Source organism: Bos indicus, chromosome 4 (assembly GCF_029378745.1).
Source record: "Bos indicus isolate NIAB-ARS_2022 breed Sahiwal x Tharparkar chromosome 4, NIAB-ARS_B.indTharparkar_mat_pri_1.0, whole genome shotgun sequence".
Taxonomy (NCBI): Eukaryota; Metazoa; Chordata; class Mammalia; order Artiodactyla; family Bovidae; genus Bos; species Bos indicus.
The window spans coordinates 10,970,734-10,985,151 of NC_091763.1; the positions used below are offsets into that span (position 1 = coordinate 10,970,734).

At 37.7% G+C, this 14,418-nt stretch overlaps 1 protein-coding gene across 2 annotated transcripts in view; it reads left to right on the top strand.

The window, feature by feature from the left end:
- Nucleotides 1–14,418, top strand: part of VPS50 (VPS50 subunit of EARP/GARPII complex) — a 131,928-nt gene that overhangs the window by 28,496 nt on the left and 89,014 nt on the right. For both annotated transcript variants that reach the window (XM_019959684.2, XM_019959685.2), the window contains one exon: nucleotides 1,256–1,338. In XM_019959684.2, the coding sequence (XP_019815243.1) occupies nucleotides 1,256–1,338 (83 nt within the window). The remainder of the gene's footprint in view (nucleotides 1–1,255; nucleotides 1,339–14,418) is intronic.

Below are 14,418 nucleotides of genomic sequence, written 5' to 3' on the forward strand. Positions count from 1 at the left end.
AGTATTTCTGGCATGCAGGCTTTGCTGCCCTGCCCGTCCCAGACCAGGGGCTGAACCTGTGTCCCCTGCATTGGCAGGCAGATTCCTATCCACTGGACTGCTAGGGAAGCCCTCATATATATATTGATTTTCTGAGTGAGCCATCTGTTTTCTCTTCAGTGGCTTTCTTAGCATTTCTTATATACTTCTGTTATAAGGTTCACCAAGGCCTAATGTATTATGTGTGTTTCCCCATAATTCTCAAGCACCTTTAGGTAGGTACTTTGTCATGATCTCTGCATCCCCTATGGTTTGAATTGCCTTTGTTGAATTTAGATATGAACTTAAGGAACATTTTTTTTTTAATGGTTTTCTGTTTAAACACTGTGTTACTTCTAAACTATTACCACTGAACTATGGTTTAAGAAATCCATATGAAAAATTAATTCGGCAGTAAATTACTCTGTTCAGGTGTTAAAAATATCCTGAGGCCATTAATGAATATTTCACTTTATTTTCCAAATTTATTTAAGGATATTTATGGATTCATTGATGGTAAAACTGTTGAATGTTGCTTGCAAGTAGAATAAAATTGGAACGTTTTTTATATAAACACGACTGAAAGAAGATATGTTAACAGTTAAAGAACTCCTTCTCTCTGAAGCAGCTTATACTTCCGTGTACGCTTTGTCATGGTCATGGTCTCAGAGGGCTATTACTGTGTATTTATGGGCACAACATATTTTTTCCATGCTACATTTTAGATCTGGAGCTAGTTCCTTTGTTATATTTTACTATTTATCTGTTGTTCATATTATAATCTTTGAGAAGAATTAAAACTTCCTGGTAGTGTAACTTTTAGATAGAGTATGAACAGAGGTTTATCCTTTTCAGAGACTTTTAAAAATGATTTTTATTTTTGCCTGCACTGGGTCTTCATTGTTGTGCGTGGGCTTTCTCTAGTTGCGACAAGTGGGGTGCACAGGCTTCTCACTGCCTTGGCTTCTCTTGTTGCGGAGCACAGGTTCTAGGCACTGGCTTTAGTACTGTGCGCTCAGTAGTTGTGGCTCAAGGGCCCTAGAGAACAGGTTCAGTAGCTGTGGTGCATGGACTTAGTTGCCCAGCATATGTGGATCTTCCCGGACCAGGGATGTAACCCGTGTCCCTTGCACTGCAAGGCGGAGTCTTAACCACTGGACCACCAGGGAGGCCCCCTTTCAGAGTCTTTTAAGAAAAATGTTTCCGTCCTAATGACTTCTGTTGTTGCTCTCTCCAGGAGGAAGACTATCCAGGAGCTATTCAGCTGTGCCTGGAATGTCAGAAAGCTGCCAGCACTTTTAAACATTACAGTTGCATAAGGTAAGCTAACATCAAATTTTTAAAGCTGACTCTGCCATCAGTTTTAATATAGGAGTTGTGTAATATACAATGTTAATAAACATTGAGAATTACTAAGTGCTGTATCCTAGTTTAGCTTTCTTGTTTATAAATGGACAGTACAGTAAAATAGGACTTCCTTGGTGGCGCAGACAGTAAAGTGTCTGCCTACAATGCGAGAGACCTGGGTTCAGTCCCTGGGTTGGGAAGATCTCCTGGAGAAGGAAATGGTAACCCACTCCTGTACTCTTGCCTGGAAAAGACCATGGACAGAGGAGTCTGGTAGGCTACAGTCCATGGGGTCGAAGAGTCAGACACGACTGAGCGACTTCCCTTTCACTTTTCACTTTCACAGTAAAATAACAATTCTTAAGGCTTGAAAGATCAGATAGATACTTTTGAATCCTGTTTCCTGTGACATCATTGTTAACTCTTCTTTTCATATTTTTTCCAATCTTACTGATTTCATTTTTCTGCAGTAGTAGAGAATAAATTCATCTGTTCTTGTCTTCATTGCACCTCTTGGGAATTCTTCCTCCTTAACTTTGCCCAGCTTATAAATATTGCGAGTGTTGTCACAGTTTGTTTTTCAGATCCAGATGGTTCAACTGTTGGCTCATCATGATAAGAATTCTTTTGGAAAATTTAAAAGCGATTTCACCTTATGTAATTGTCATCTTTGTAATATTTAAGTGATTATGTAATTAACGTTTTATATCTCCTGTTTGTTAATGTATTACATCTTCTGTTTGTTCGTGAAATGTGCTGTCTGAAGATAGCTGCTGCATCTTCTGCTCTGAGTGCTAACTTTTTAAATAGATTTTGATCTGTTTAAAATGAAGCTTTTGCATTAGCTGTGACAGTACCTTGCAGGGGTGGGGGTGAGCTCTAATCCTCATGTGTCATTTCTGTCATTCCTCTGAAACCATTGAAAATAAACATACAGTCTAAGGAAAATAGTGAGGTTTCCAGGCAAACCCAGTTTCAAATTAACTTCATACTAACCTTAGAATGTAGCCTGTTAGTCTCTCATGTATGGAGATTCCAGCTGTCAGTGAGCAGGATGCCCTGATGTCCTAGGTGTTGATACCTTGTATCTGAAAAGATGAAAGGATTGTGAGAGAGTGAAACATTAGCACAGCTTTGAATTAATTTTTTTTTAATATACTTGCACGTAGGTCTCTACTGGGTATGGAATAACTGGGTATTTCCCCCTAGAGATGGTATTTTTTATGGCTTTTGTTTCTCTAAGATTATGCATTTCGAAGCAACATACTTTTTATTTGATTAGGAAACACGTAGTTGAGTGGTACCAGTGATATTTGGATTTTGTCCATTTTGACAGTGATTAACTGTTACTACTAAAAACTTGATTATGTCATTTATATTTATTAGGTTGGATGAATAGAGTATTAGCTCTAGTATGTGAATATACTTGAACCATTTCTAGCAGGGCCTTCTGGCTCCCGAAGAAGCATAACAACCGTTTGCTTCATTTCGTGATGATATGTCTGTTAGAATTTGTCATTCTAAGTTTATTTCAGGTTGGTTTAAAATAATTCAGGCAGCTATATATCTGTTGAGTGCTTATTATATGCCAGGTGCTTTGTTTTGGAATTGGTTGTATAGTGATGAATCACATAAAATATAATCAGTATAATCCTTGGTCTTCAAGATGGACTTGGATTGAGGTAGGCACAAGTAAGATGGGGCTTTAGAGAGAAGGAAGTTGAGCATGTGGTGGAAGCATTGGGATCTGATTCTCCTTAGGAGTCAAGACTAAGGAGGATCTGAAGGAGATGCAGGACGGTTTAGCTAAGTGAGAGGATGCGGGGTGGTGGATATGAGATTATGGGTATTGTGATGAAGTTCTTTGTTGCAGAGATGTCAGGCAAAATGAGGACTGAAATTATCTATTGTATTTATAGCAACAAAGAAATCAAAGTTGACCTTGTTGGGGACAGATTTGGTTGAAGTGTAAGTATGAAAGTGAAAGTAAAGTCACTCAGTCATGTCCGACTCTGTGACCCCATGGACTGTAGCCTACCAGGATCCTCCGTCCATCGGATATTCCAGGCAATAGAACTGGAGTGGGTTGGCATTTCCTTCTCCAGGGGATCTTCGCAACCCAGGGATCGAACCTGGGTCTCCCACATTGTAGGCAGACGCTTTACTGTCTGAGTCAGTACAGGATGAGGAAATTTTATAAAGAAGAAAGATGTGGAATTGAGAGGGAGAAACTTGAGTGTTTGAAAATCAGTGGGAAAGAGTGAGAGAGTGAAAAGAAGAGAGAACATCCTCCTAATAAGGCTTTGTAGGGATTATAGGAGAGATCGACTTTGAAAAGGTCCACTGTTCTTTTATAATAGGAAAGGATGAATGTGGAAATCTGGTGGCAAGAGACTGAGATGACATGTTGATACTTTATTTTTTACATCAGTTGCAGTGTTTAGCTTTGTTAAAGTAAATATCTTGATGAGAGTTAGCTATAAAAAATGTTTTTGAAAGAAACCCTTACTTGGGTTTTTTTTCAGGTTGGCATGAAGCAGCCTCTAAGCACTTTTTCACTTTTAGGTATATAGTGATGTGTGGAGGAGGTGTGAGTACAGTTACCTCACCTGGTGAAAAGTTTTGAAATTGAAAAATCTGTAATGATGATTTAAGTTGGTCATTGTTTTATTTTAGATGTACAGAATGTAAGAGGCATGCTGTGTTTACATGTATGAGTCATGCGTGCAGTAATAAGAAAAGGTCGACATATTCTGGAAATAGATAAAAATGGATGCATAGACTCATTGAAATGTCGTAAGGAATTCATTGTAGTGGGATTTTTACCTTAGGTTTCCTGGAAATTTGTTAGAATTGTGTTTTCAACTTGGCAATTTAGTGACAATGAATTGCTTGGTGGTGATGACAGGCCCTCCAACGACGATTCTTCTCTTCCACACACAGCAGTGTTTCCTTGTCCTGCCTAACCCAGTCCCCTTCTCGAAGCTTCACCTCTTAGGTCACCCATTTGCTCCTAGTTGGGAGAACCTAAGCTTGTTCACCTCTTATAGATCATACAATTTAGGATATAGCTATAGAGTTAATTGATATATAGGATAGACTGAGTCCACAAAAATAAAAGGAATTTTATTATATTAATAATTTCCTTTTAATTTTGTGTTTATTAATTAATGTACCTTTCTTATTCTATGCATTTTCTTCCTTTTCCTCTTTTTCTGCTGGCCTTATGAATGCAGTCAATATTGAACCTGTTCTTGAGCTCTCTCATTGGTTCAGACGTAATTCACAAGCACTTTAAATGTTCCTTCCATTTACCTGGAGCTGTGAATTTAGCCAAAGGCAAGATTTAATCTTTTGCTTAGATCTGAGTGATTCAAAAGTGAAAAATCATTTGACACTCTGGTAACCATAGAATAGTAATTAATTTCCAACTGAATTCACACTCATTTTCTTTAACATTTAAATTTATTTTGTATTCCTATTGATGATTAGAAAATCAAGAAATATTTTTCTTAGCAGTGTCCTTTAAGAGAACCATTCCATGATTCTAAGTGTTTTGGCATTATCGGATGATAATTGGTGTTTTTGTTTTTATGTTGGAGGCAGATTCATACACTTCTTAATTTTTCCTTAGTGGATTATATGTTCCTCTCTTCTTTCCTAGTCACATCGTTCCTTTATTGGAAATAAAGTGGTAGAAGACAGAGACTCTGTGGCCTTAGGAGTAGATTACATGGAACAAGTGAGGGTGAGCTCTTATGATTCTGAAAGTGGAAAAAAAGAGAATTCACAACTTTGCTTCTGCACAAAAAGGCACTGACTGTATGCCTGATAAATTCGGGTTCTATGACGGTGTAGTTTAATACATGAAGTACCAAGTAATTTGGTATCTTGCTTGATGGGACAGAGTTATATGGTTGGGATTTATCAGGAATAAGAATCAGAGTGTTTATCTTAAAGTATGCCTAAATAAAGCATTAATTTCTTTATCACTTGACATTTATCTAAATTAATTTCATGAAAAGTTATTAAAAGTCAAAACTTCTTCATTGCTTTTTAAAATTTCCTTTGAAAGAAACTACCTGAATGAATCTAGCACACGCTAGATTATGCACCAAAAAGTTCACGCACCACCTAAACTGGTTTTGGCTACTGCACTTTAACGTAGACAGCAGTATTTCATTTCTGATCATCTTAAAATACCCTTTTTTCCCCCCTCAGATGATGATCTTGGCAGTTGAAAGAAAATTGTAGGTTGTAGACCCTTAAGTCATCGAATAATGAGTATAGCCTTTAGTACAAGTACAGCAGTACTTGGGCTCCCCAGGTGGCTCAGTGGTAAAGAATCCACCTGCCAAGCAGGAGGCTTGGGTTTGATTCCTTGGATCGGGAGGATCCCCTGGAGAAGGAAATGTTGGCAACCCACTCCACTATCGTGCCTGAGAAATCCCATGGAGAGAGGAGCCTGGCGGGCTGTAGTCCATGGGGTCACGTGGAGTCAGACATGACGTCGTGACTAAACAACAGACGGCAGAAGTACTGGGCGCTGATCTTCTCCGTCTTAGCAAGCAGTGTCTGCTCTCTCTTTCTTTACACTCAGGCGAGGGGAACCCAGGAGCCTCACCTGCAGTGATGAACAGTGAGTGTGTCTACAGGATCACCAGGCCTGCTCAGCTAGACTCACATGCAGGTCTGGAGTCCCTGTTGCTTGATTTGCTTGGGCTGAGTTATTGACACCATGCTATTCTGACACCACCTCCTTTCTTATCTTTTACCTTGTTTTCCTGTGCCTTCCTCCTCCAGGCAGTGCCATTTAAAGTTAATGTAAAGTGAAATCTACATAAAACATGACACTTGAACAAAATGGTCTTAAAAGGTGAAAGTTTTTCATTCTGCCCACCCATCCTTCCCTTTGCTACTCCCTAGAGTAAACTATCGGAGAAGGCAATGGCACCCCACTCCAGTACTCTTGCCTGGAAAATCCCATGGATGGAGGAGCCTGGAAGGCTGCAGTCCATGGGGTCGCTAAGAGTTGGACACGACTGAGTGACTCCACTTTCACTCTTCACTTTCATGCACTGGAGAAGGAAATGGCAACCCACTCCAGTGTTCTTGCCTGGAGAATCCCAGGGACGGGGGAGCCTGGTGGGCTGCTGTCTATGGGGTTGCACAGAGTCGGACACGACTGAAGCGACTTAGCAGCAGCAGCAGAGTAAACTATTTTTACAGCTTAATTTTCATCCTACCAGATTTCATTGTAATTTAAAAGATTACATTATAATAATAACCTTTTCCTGATTTATTGATGTAGATAGTTCTCGATAACTGTTTACTCCCCGTAATAAAAAGCAATAAGAGATAGGCACGTGGTGTACTTCCTTTCACTTCTTTTCACTTCTCCATCTTCTAGGTTTTGTTAGTGAAACTGTTATTTTTACTTGGTCAAGTTTATAACATTTATATTCTTTTCACAACTATAATTAAATCTCTGTTTTTTCTAATAGATTACTTCTAAAAAATTAATAGAAGTCATGTTTACTATATTATGGATATTTAAATATTATTATCTGCAGAACTAAGTGATTGGATGTATGAAAAAGAAAAAGTAATCCTTTGTCTCTAAATGAAAATCCAAATCCATAGTGTTTTTCTGTTGAACATTTTTCACTTTTGTAGGTCCTGCTCGGCTTCTGTCATCTTTGTAATACTCCATTTTTGTGCATTTCTTTGTTGTGTGTTGTTAGTTACCTCTTGGAAAATTTTTTTAATACAGGATACTTAGGGGGTAAATTTTCAGATTTTGAAATGACCTTAATTTAGCCCATGCATACAGGAGGAGAAGGGGACGTCAGAGGATGAGATGGTTGTATGGTATCACCGACTCGATGGACATGACCCTGAGTAAACTCCAGGAGTTGGTGATGGACACGGAAGGCTGGTGTGCTGCAGTCCATGCAGTCGCAAAGAGGCGGACACAGCTTAGCAACTGAACGACAAATGATTGAAAGAAAAGTTATTTTTTTTCCTTAAAAAATGGAAGGCATTGCTTAGTTGTCTATTCAAGCCTCCTGTTTCGAAGGACAGAGTCAGATACTACTCTCCTTCTCATTTTACCAAAGAAATGGTGTCTGTCTTTTAGAAATTTTAAGGATTTTTCTTTTTTTCACTTGATCTAAAATTTCACCAGTCTAGAAAAGTCCTGTCTTAGATTCTTTACTCTAAGATGATGAGACAAGAATGAAGTATTATTTAGTGCTTAACTACATGAGATGCTGTGTTTACTTGTTATACCAAGAGGTTGTGAAATGTATTTGTTCTGTAGGAGTTGGTAAAACAGGCAGTTAACAGGCAGGACTGTGGGGTAATATGCCAGTTAAGTCCACAGCATACATAAACAAAAGCCATCAGAGATGCTCAAGCTGTGAATGGCTCACTTCCCATACCCCCATGGGAATGGGAAATACTGACATTTATAGGAGTGGGAGTAGGAGCTTGGCACCATTATCCAAGGCAGCACTGACAATACAGTAATTCTAAATCAGATTTTAATAAGGCTTTCTCACTAAAGCTTTATTCTTCAGTTTTAAAAACTGAATCATGATAATAGTGATAATGATGATACAATTTTTGAAAAATTTTGGACTTTAATATATATCAAGCACTGTACTTATTTTTTATCTTTTAAAGATATTTAAACATCTTTTATTTAAAGATAATGTTCCTTATTTTTTCCTATTTAGCATTAACAAAATATTCCTCAGGTGGTGCTGTTTTCTCTTTTGTAGATGAGGACATTGATGCTCTGTAAAATGAGTGGCAAAGGCAAGATTTAAGTTTATATCTGCTGGGATACACATCTTGTTGTTCTTGACCACAACTATGGTAGGCCGTCTACCAATGTAATAGCTGTTATGTGCAGTGGAAGCTCATGGCCAGTAGGCCAATTTATATTATTTTGCTCCAATCTCTGAAGTATATCCTGACTAGAGTTAACTGTGTTTTTCCTAAACCTGTTTCTGCCAGTTGTGTTTGTTCCTGTCTTTATGTTGCTTGAGTAAATAAACTAATGAGGTGAAACAACTTTTTGAAAGTAAGTTGGATGCATTGGAAAAATAGAACTTACTGTTAAAAATAAATTTCCTTTTGAATCTTTTGTAGGCAAGACAACTCATAAAAAACTGGGGGATATAAGATAACTGTGATTTGACATTCAGGTTGTTTTGCATTTGTTTTTAGGTTCCTGCTTCCATTTTGAGAATCTGAAACTTGAAATGACAGTCAATTTATTTGTGATCTGGTTCATATGAGACTTAAGAAGTTAAAACTCCAGTCAAATGAAAAGACCTTGGCTCTAAGTCAGAAATGGATGAGTGAAGTACACTATACAATTTTGGTTAAAATATTACGTGCCCATGCCAAGTCACTTCTGTTGTGTCTGACTCTTTGTGACCCCATGGACTGTAGCCCACCAGGTTCCTCTTGTCTGTGGGATTCTCCAGGCAAGAATACTGGAGTGGGTAGCCATTCCCTTCTCCAGGGGATCCTCCTGACCCAGGGATGGAACCTGGGTCCTCCCACACTACAGGCACATTCTTTACTATCTGAGCCACCAGCGAAGCCCTAAAATATTCAGTGCACATAAATATTTCTGTTTTAACTTTGATCAGTTGACTAACTAAAAGGTCTTCTGCCGAACTGTAGCACAGGGCTGCCAGAGGGCCTTTGTGTTTAAAGGGCCAGATAATAAATATTTTAAATTTTGCAGACCATAAGGTCTTGGTTGCAGTTATTCAGCTCTGCCCTTGAAGACCAAGAGTGGCATTAGACAATATGTAAACAAATGCATGTGGCTGTGTTTCAATAAAACTTTATTTAGAAACACAGCCTCTTGGCTATATTTGACTCCTGAGCCTGGCTTCTGCTCTGGAATTATAATTCATAGAGCTTGGAAATATTTTGAACATTTTTAGTGTCCTTTTAATGAATTCTGAACTTTCTATGTGGTGAATGGTTGTGTTGTGAGTTAGGTCTGGGATTTTTGAACAGTGTGTGGTCAGAGATCTCGGTTGATTCAAAGTGATCTTGGAGTTCTTTTACAGTTTTTCTGTGGTTTGAAGGATCCTGTGACACTTGATGGTACCTCAAGGTTGTTTGTTTAACTTCAGTGTGTTTGAAAATCATGTTTTCTCTGAGGTCTGTTGATAAAACTCGGCAGCAGTGAGTAGATTGAAATCCTTGGAATTATATAATACCTCTGATCTAAACAGACTGGAGTTTCTGGGGGCCGTGGGCACACAGTATAAATTTGGAAGGATAAATTTTACTTACGTGTGTTCCAGAGGTTTTAGCGTTCTGCTGAATCATATACAAAGATGTGCTAATTGGTTAGCTGGTGTTCAGCATATAATAAAACCTAGAAACTTTAGAGCTTGAAGCAGCCCTTTGGATCCAGCCCACTTTTGTATAGGAAACTGGTGCCCAGAGTTATTAAGAGACTTGTCTTAAATCACCTGGCTTAATAACAAACCAGGGAAAGATCATTAAGAGGGTGATACCTCCATACCATCTTGTCTTTCAGTACAGTCAAATTGCAGTTTTCTTTCCTGCACTGGAGAAGGAAATGGCAACCCACTCCAGTGTTCTTGCCTGGAGAATCCCAGGGACGGGGGAGCCTGGTGGGCTGCCGTCTATGGCGTCACACAGAGTTGGAAGCAACTTAGCAGCAGCAGCAGCAGGACACATTTTGTGAGTTTGTGTCCCAGAGCAGCTACTTAAAAGGAAAGTTAATTATTTATGAAAGTTATTTTTAATATTTTCTGTAGTGATTATAAAAATGCCCTGCAAATTGTTTGAGTCATTCCACTCACTTGCAAATAGCTTTTAATAGCTTTTAGTCTTTCATCTTACAACTAGTAATTTTTTTGACCATAATATAGCTTTTATTTATCCAAATGTTCATGACTAGGTCCTTTTTAAATACTCTGATTAACTGACCCAAATAACTGAAATTCATATTTCTAAATGATGGCTGAGGATTTCTTTAAAGACCACATTTAATATGCCCACTCCTTAATCATATTTTTATGTGTATATCTTTAATTAGTAGCCAACTGTTATCAAACTACAGTTATAGATTTTGAAAGCATTTTTTAAAATTTATTTTTAATTGGTGGATAATTGCTGTACGATGTTGTGTTGGTTTCTGCCATACAGCAACAAGAATCAGCCATACCTATACATACATCCTTTCCCTCTTGAAAGCATTTTTAATAAAACCAAGATGGTTGATTTATAGATGTATTTTAAAATTTCTGCATACCATATACATTGCCATGCTTGCATTGTTAACTCTTAATATATAGGCTACAAAATCATTTTAACCACGAGTAATAGAAGGAATAAAAGCACCTAGATTTATGATAATATTGTGAATAAACTCTAAAGCCCATTTTTTTCAGTTGAGAAGCTGAATAAGTTGTTACTATCACCTCTGAATTAGTTTAGATATATTCCTTTTTTCTCCAAACTCAATATTCCCTGAAAGAATATGTTTACAAATTCTGATACTTATTATTCTAGGTGTTTTTGCCTCTCCATGTCTGTGTCTTCAGCCTTAGTGAACTTCTGAGCACTGTGTGATAGAGGAGTAGAACCAACTTCTCTGCTTCTCTCTCTCTCTCTTGCTCTTTTTTTTTTTTTTTTTTTCCCCTTTACTAAGACCCCTGTAGACCAGAGTCCAGTCTGACTCTTATTCTTCTAAAATGTTCTCCTTTCTTTTTTTAAAATTGAAGTAGATATGGCGGCTAAAGGAATGATGGTTAAAGTTTGCTGTTTTTTGTTTGCATTGCAAATTTGACTCAGCAGATGTTTATTTCCTGCTCTGAGTCAGGCAGTGAATTTAGTTAGTCCTGGGGAATCCCTGGGGAATAAGCCACAGTCTGCTCTGATAAATAGTCACAGATACTTCTTTACTCTAATTCAGGGTGCTGTAAACACAGCATTGTGTAACTTAAGGAAACAGTGAGAAGAGAGAGACTTCCCAGAAAAAAAGACATTTGGGAGTGAGAAAAAAGGAATGTACTTTCTAGCTATTGTGAACATTATATGCAAGAATAGAGAATGGAAAAGCCTGGGGTTTGTTTGGGGAATTGCACCTCGTCCATCTGACTAAAATATAGTTGCCCTTGAACAACCTAGGGGTTAGTGGTGCTCACCCTTGGCTCATTCGAAAATCCACATATAACTTACCTACTTGGACCTCTGAATAGGTGAATCCGCATCTATGGATTCAACCAACTGAGGATCAGGAAGTACTGTAGGATTTACTATTGAAAAACATCCACTTATAAGTCGACCAGTGCAATTCAAATGCCTGTTGTTCAAGGGTCAACTGTAGAGGCACTGAAAAGTGAATGGGAAGTTAATTTTTTGTCAATTATGAAGAGTCTTAAGTGCCATGCTAATTTAGGGCTTTATCCTTTGTTTCACGGGGAATCACCAAAAGTGTTAAAGCAGTGGATTAATACGATTTTTATTTCTGCTTCACTTAGGAACTGCAAACTCAGCTGTCTTTAGGGACCAGGCAGGGTAGCATCCATATGAAGCTGCCAGATGATAGCAGGAAATGGCCAGGTGCACAGGACTGTTGTCTTTTTTGTTGAGGTGCTCAGTTGAGTCCGATTCTTTGTAACCCCATGGACAGTAGCCCTCCAGGCTCCTCTGTCCATGGGGTTCTCCAGGCAAGAATCCTGGAGTGGGTAGCCATTTACTTCTCCAGATTGCTACACTGTTGATTGTCAAATGATGAAGGCTTGTTCATTTCAGTTTTTACTTGAGAGCATAATCTTCCATTCTCAACCTTAATTAAAAGCATGCTTATGGTACACAGTATTTGTTGAAAACGGCCTGATTCCTCCATGGGTTTTAATGTTTATCTGTGAGACCTTCAAAACTGGGTACTTGTGTTATTGTTGGTTTCACTTTCCTGACAGATTGCTTTGCATTTGTGTATGTCTGTATCTTTCTATCAGACCACTTTGTTGTTATCTTCTCAGTTTTCATTAAAAGGCTCTCTAAGGGGAGCCATGAATCATATTGTATATTCTATAAGGCTGTTGCCCAGGGTGTTGTGCCATAGGAGATAAAATATTGCTGTTCTCTTTATCAAGACTGGCAAAATTTTCTCTCTGAATTTAATGCCAGCGAAAGTGAGTTTTGTCTCTTTGTTTTTGCTCTTTCTCTTAAATTACTGGTTTGTTTTGATATTCTGGACACCGAATTGTGTACTGTGGCCTTCCCTATTTGTTTTGGCTGCTAGGACTTTGAGAATCACATTGATAATCAGATGACAGTTGTAAGGAAAAAAACAAACAAAAAAAAACCCTTGTATAATTTTGCTGTGAAACTGCATCTTTCTCTTGTTCTTACTATTTTATTTTACTTTTACCTTAATCCCTTTTGTCAAAACATTTTCTCTAAAATTATATTTACTTTTTTAGATAACAGCAGATATTTTTTAGTAATGAGGTATTATAATTCAAATAATATCAGTTGTTTTTAAACTGACCTCTTGAGAATTAGGGGTTCCCTGATGGCTCAGGTGGTAGAGTCAACTTGCAATGTGGGAGACCCCGTTCAATCCCTGGGGTCAGAAGATCGCTTGGAGAAGGGAGTGGCAACACACTTCAGTATCTTGCCTTTAAAATCCCATGGACGGAGGAGGCTGGCAGGCTACAGCCCATAGGATTGCAAAGAGTTGAGCATGACTGAGCAACTAACACTAACGCTGGAGGATTAAAGGGGAAAAAAATCAGATTCAATCACATACCCTAAATGTATAACTCAATTCATTTTACAAAGGGAACATAATTGTATAGTTACTTCCCAGAAATAAAAACAGAACTAGAACATTTCTAGGACCCTAGAAACTTCCTTCATGCCTCATTCCAGTCATTATATTGCCAGGGTAACCACTGTTCTGGTTTCTGTCACTAACGTTATTTTTGCCTGTTTTGAACTTTATGTAAATGGAATCATGCAGTATGTATTTTTTAAACTGACATCTTTTGTATTATGTTTTTGAGATTCAGGTGACACATTTTCACTGCTATAGTATTTTATCATATAAATAAATATATCCCTTTAATTTTTCATAGACAGTTGAGCTGCTTCAAGTTTTTGCCTGTTACAGATAATGTTGTGAGGATTGTGTATGCACTTCTGATAGATACACCTGGAGTAAGTGTATGTTGAGTTTCAGGAGTATTAATGGTTCCAGAGAGGTGGTATCACTTTTCCCTTTTCCAGCACTGAGTTGAGAGTTTTATTCTACATTCTTCCCAACATTTGTTGACATTGTTTTTAATTTTTTAAAAATATTTTTAGCCATTCTAGTCATTTGTTATAGTCTTTTTGTAGTTTTAATTTGCATTTCCTGAATGCCTGAAAGAGTACATATTTATATGTTCATTGGCCAGTTGAATATCTTCTTTGTCAAGTATTTAAGGCTTTTACCCTTTGTTTTTATTCTGTTCTGTTGACCTGTTAATGTGTTCTTATGATAAGTGCCACACCGCCTTACTGCTGTGACTTTAGAGTAAGTCAGCCTGTTTTTAGTGTGTCTTACGGCATTATTCTTTGGAGTTTGCTTAACTAGTCTTGGCCCTTTGAGTTTCCACATAATTTTTAGAAGCAGTTTGTCAATTCCTCCATTAAAAAGCGCACTGGCTTAATATTAATAAGATATCAGTTATTTTATGATATCAGTTTTGTGAGAATTGGTATCAGTTGTATTAAAGATTTTAGTCTGTTTGTATGGTATATACCTCTGTACAGTGGTCTTCTGTATTTTGGCTCTGTTTTGTATTGTATATTCTTTATTTGGTTTATTCCCAGGTATTTGGTTTTTTGAAACGTATCTTTAAAAATTTCATTGTCTAATTCCTTGTTTCTATATATAGAGATTAGTTTTATCTTTGTTTTACTTTTCATCTATATTACACATATTATCTTTAAAACTTGCTGCTGCTGCTGCTGCTAAGACGCTTCAGTCGT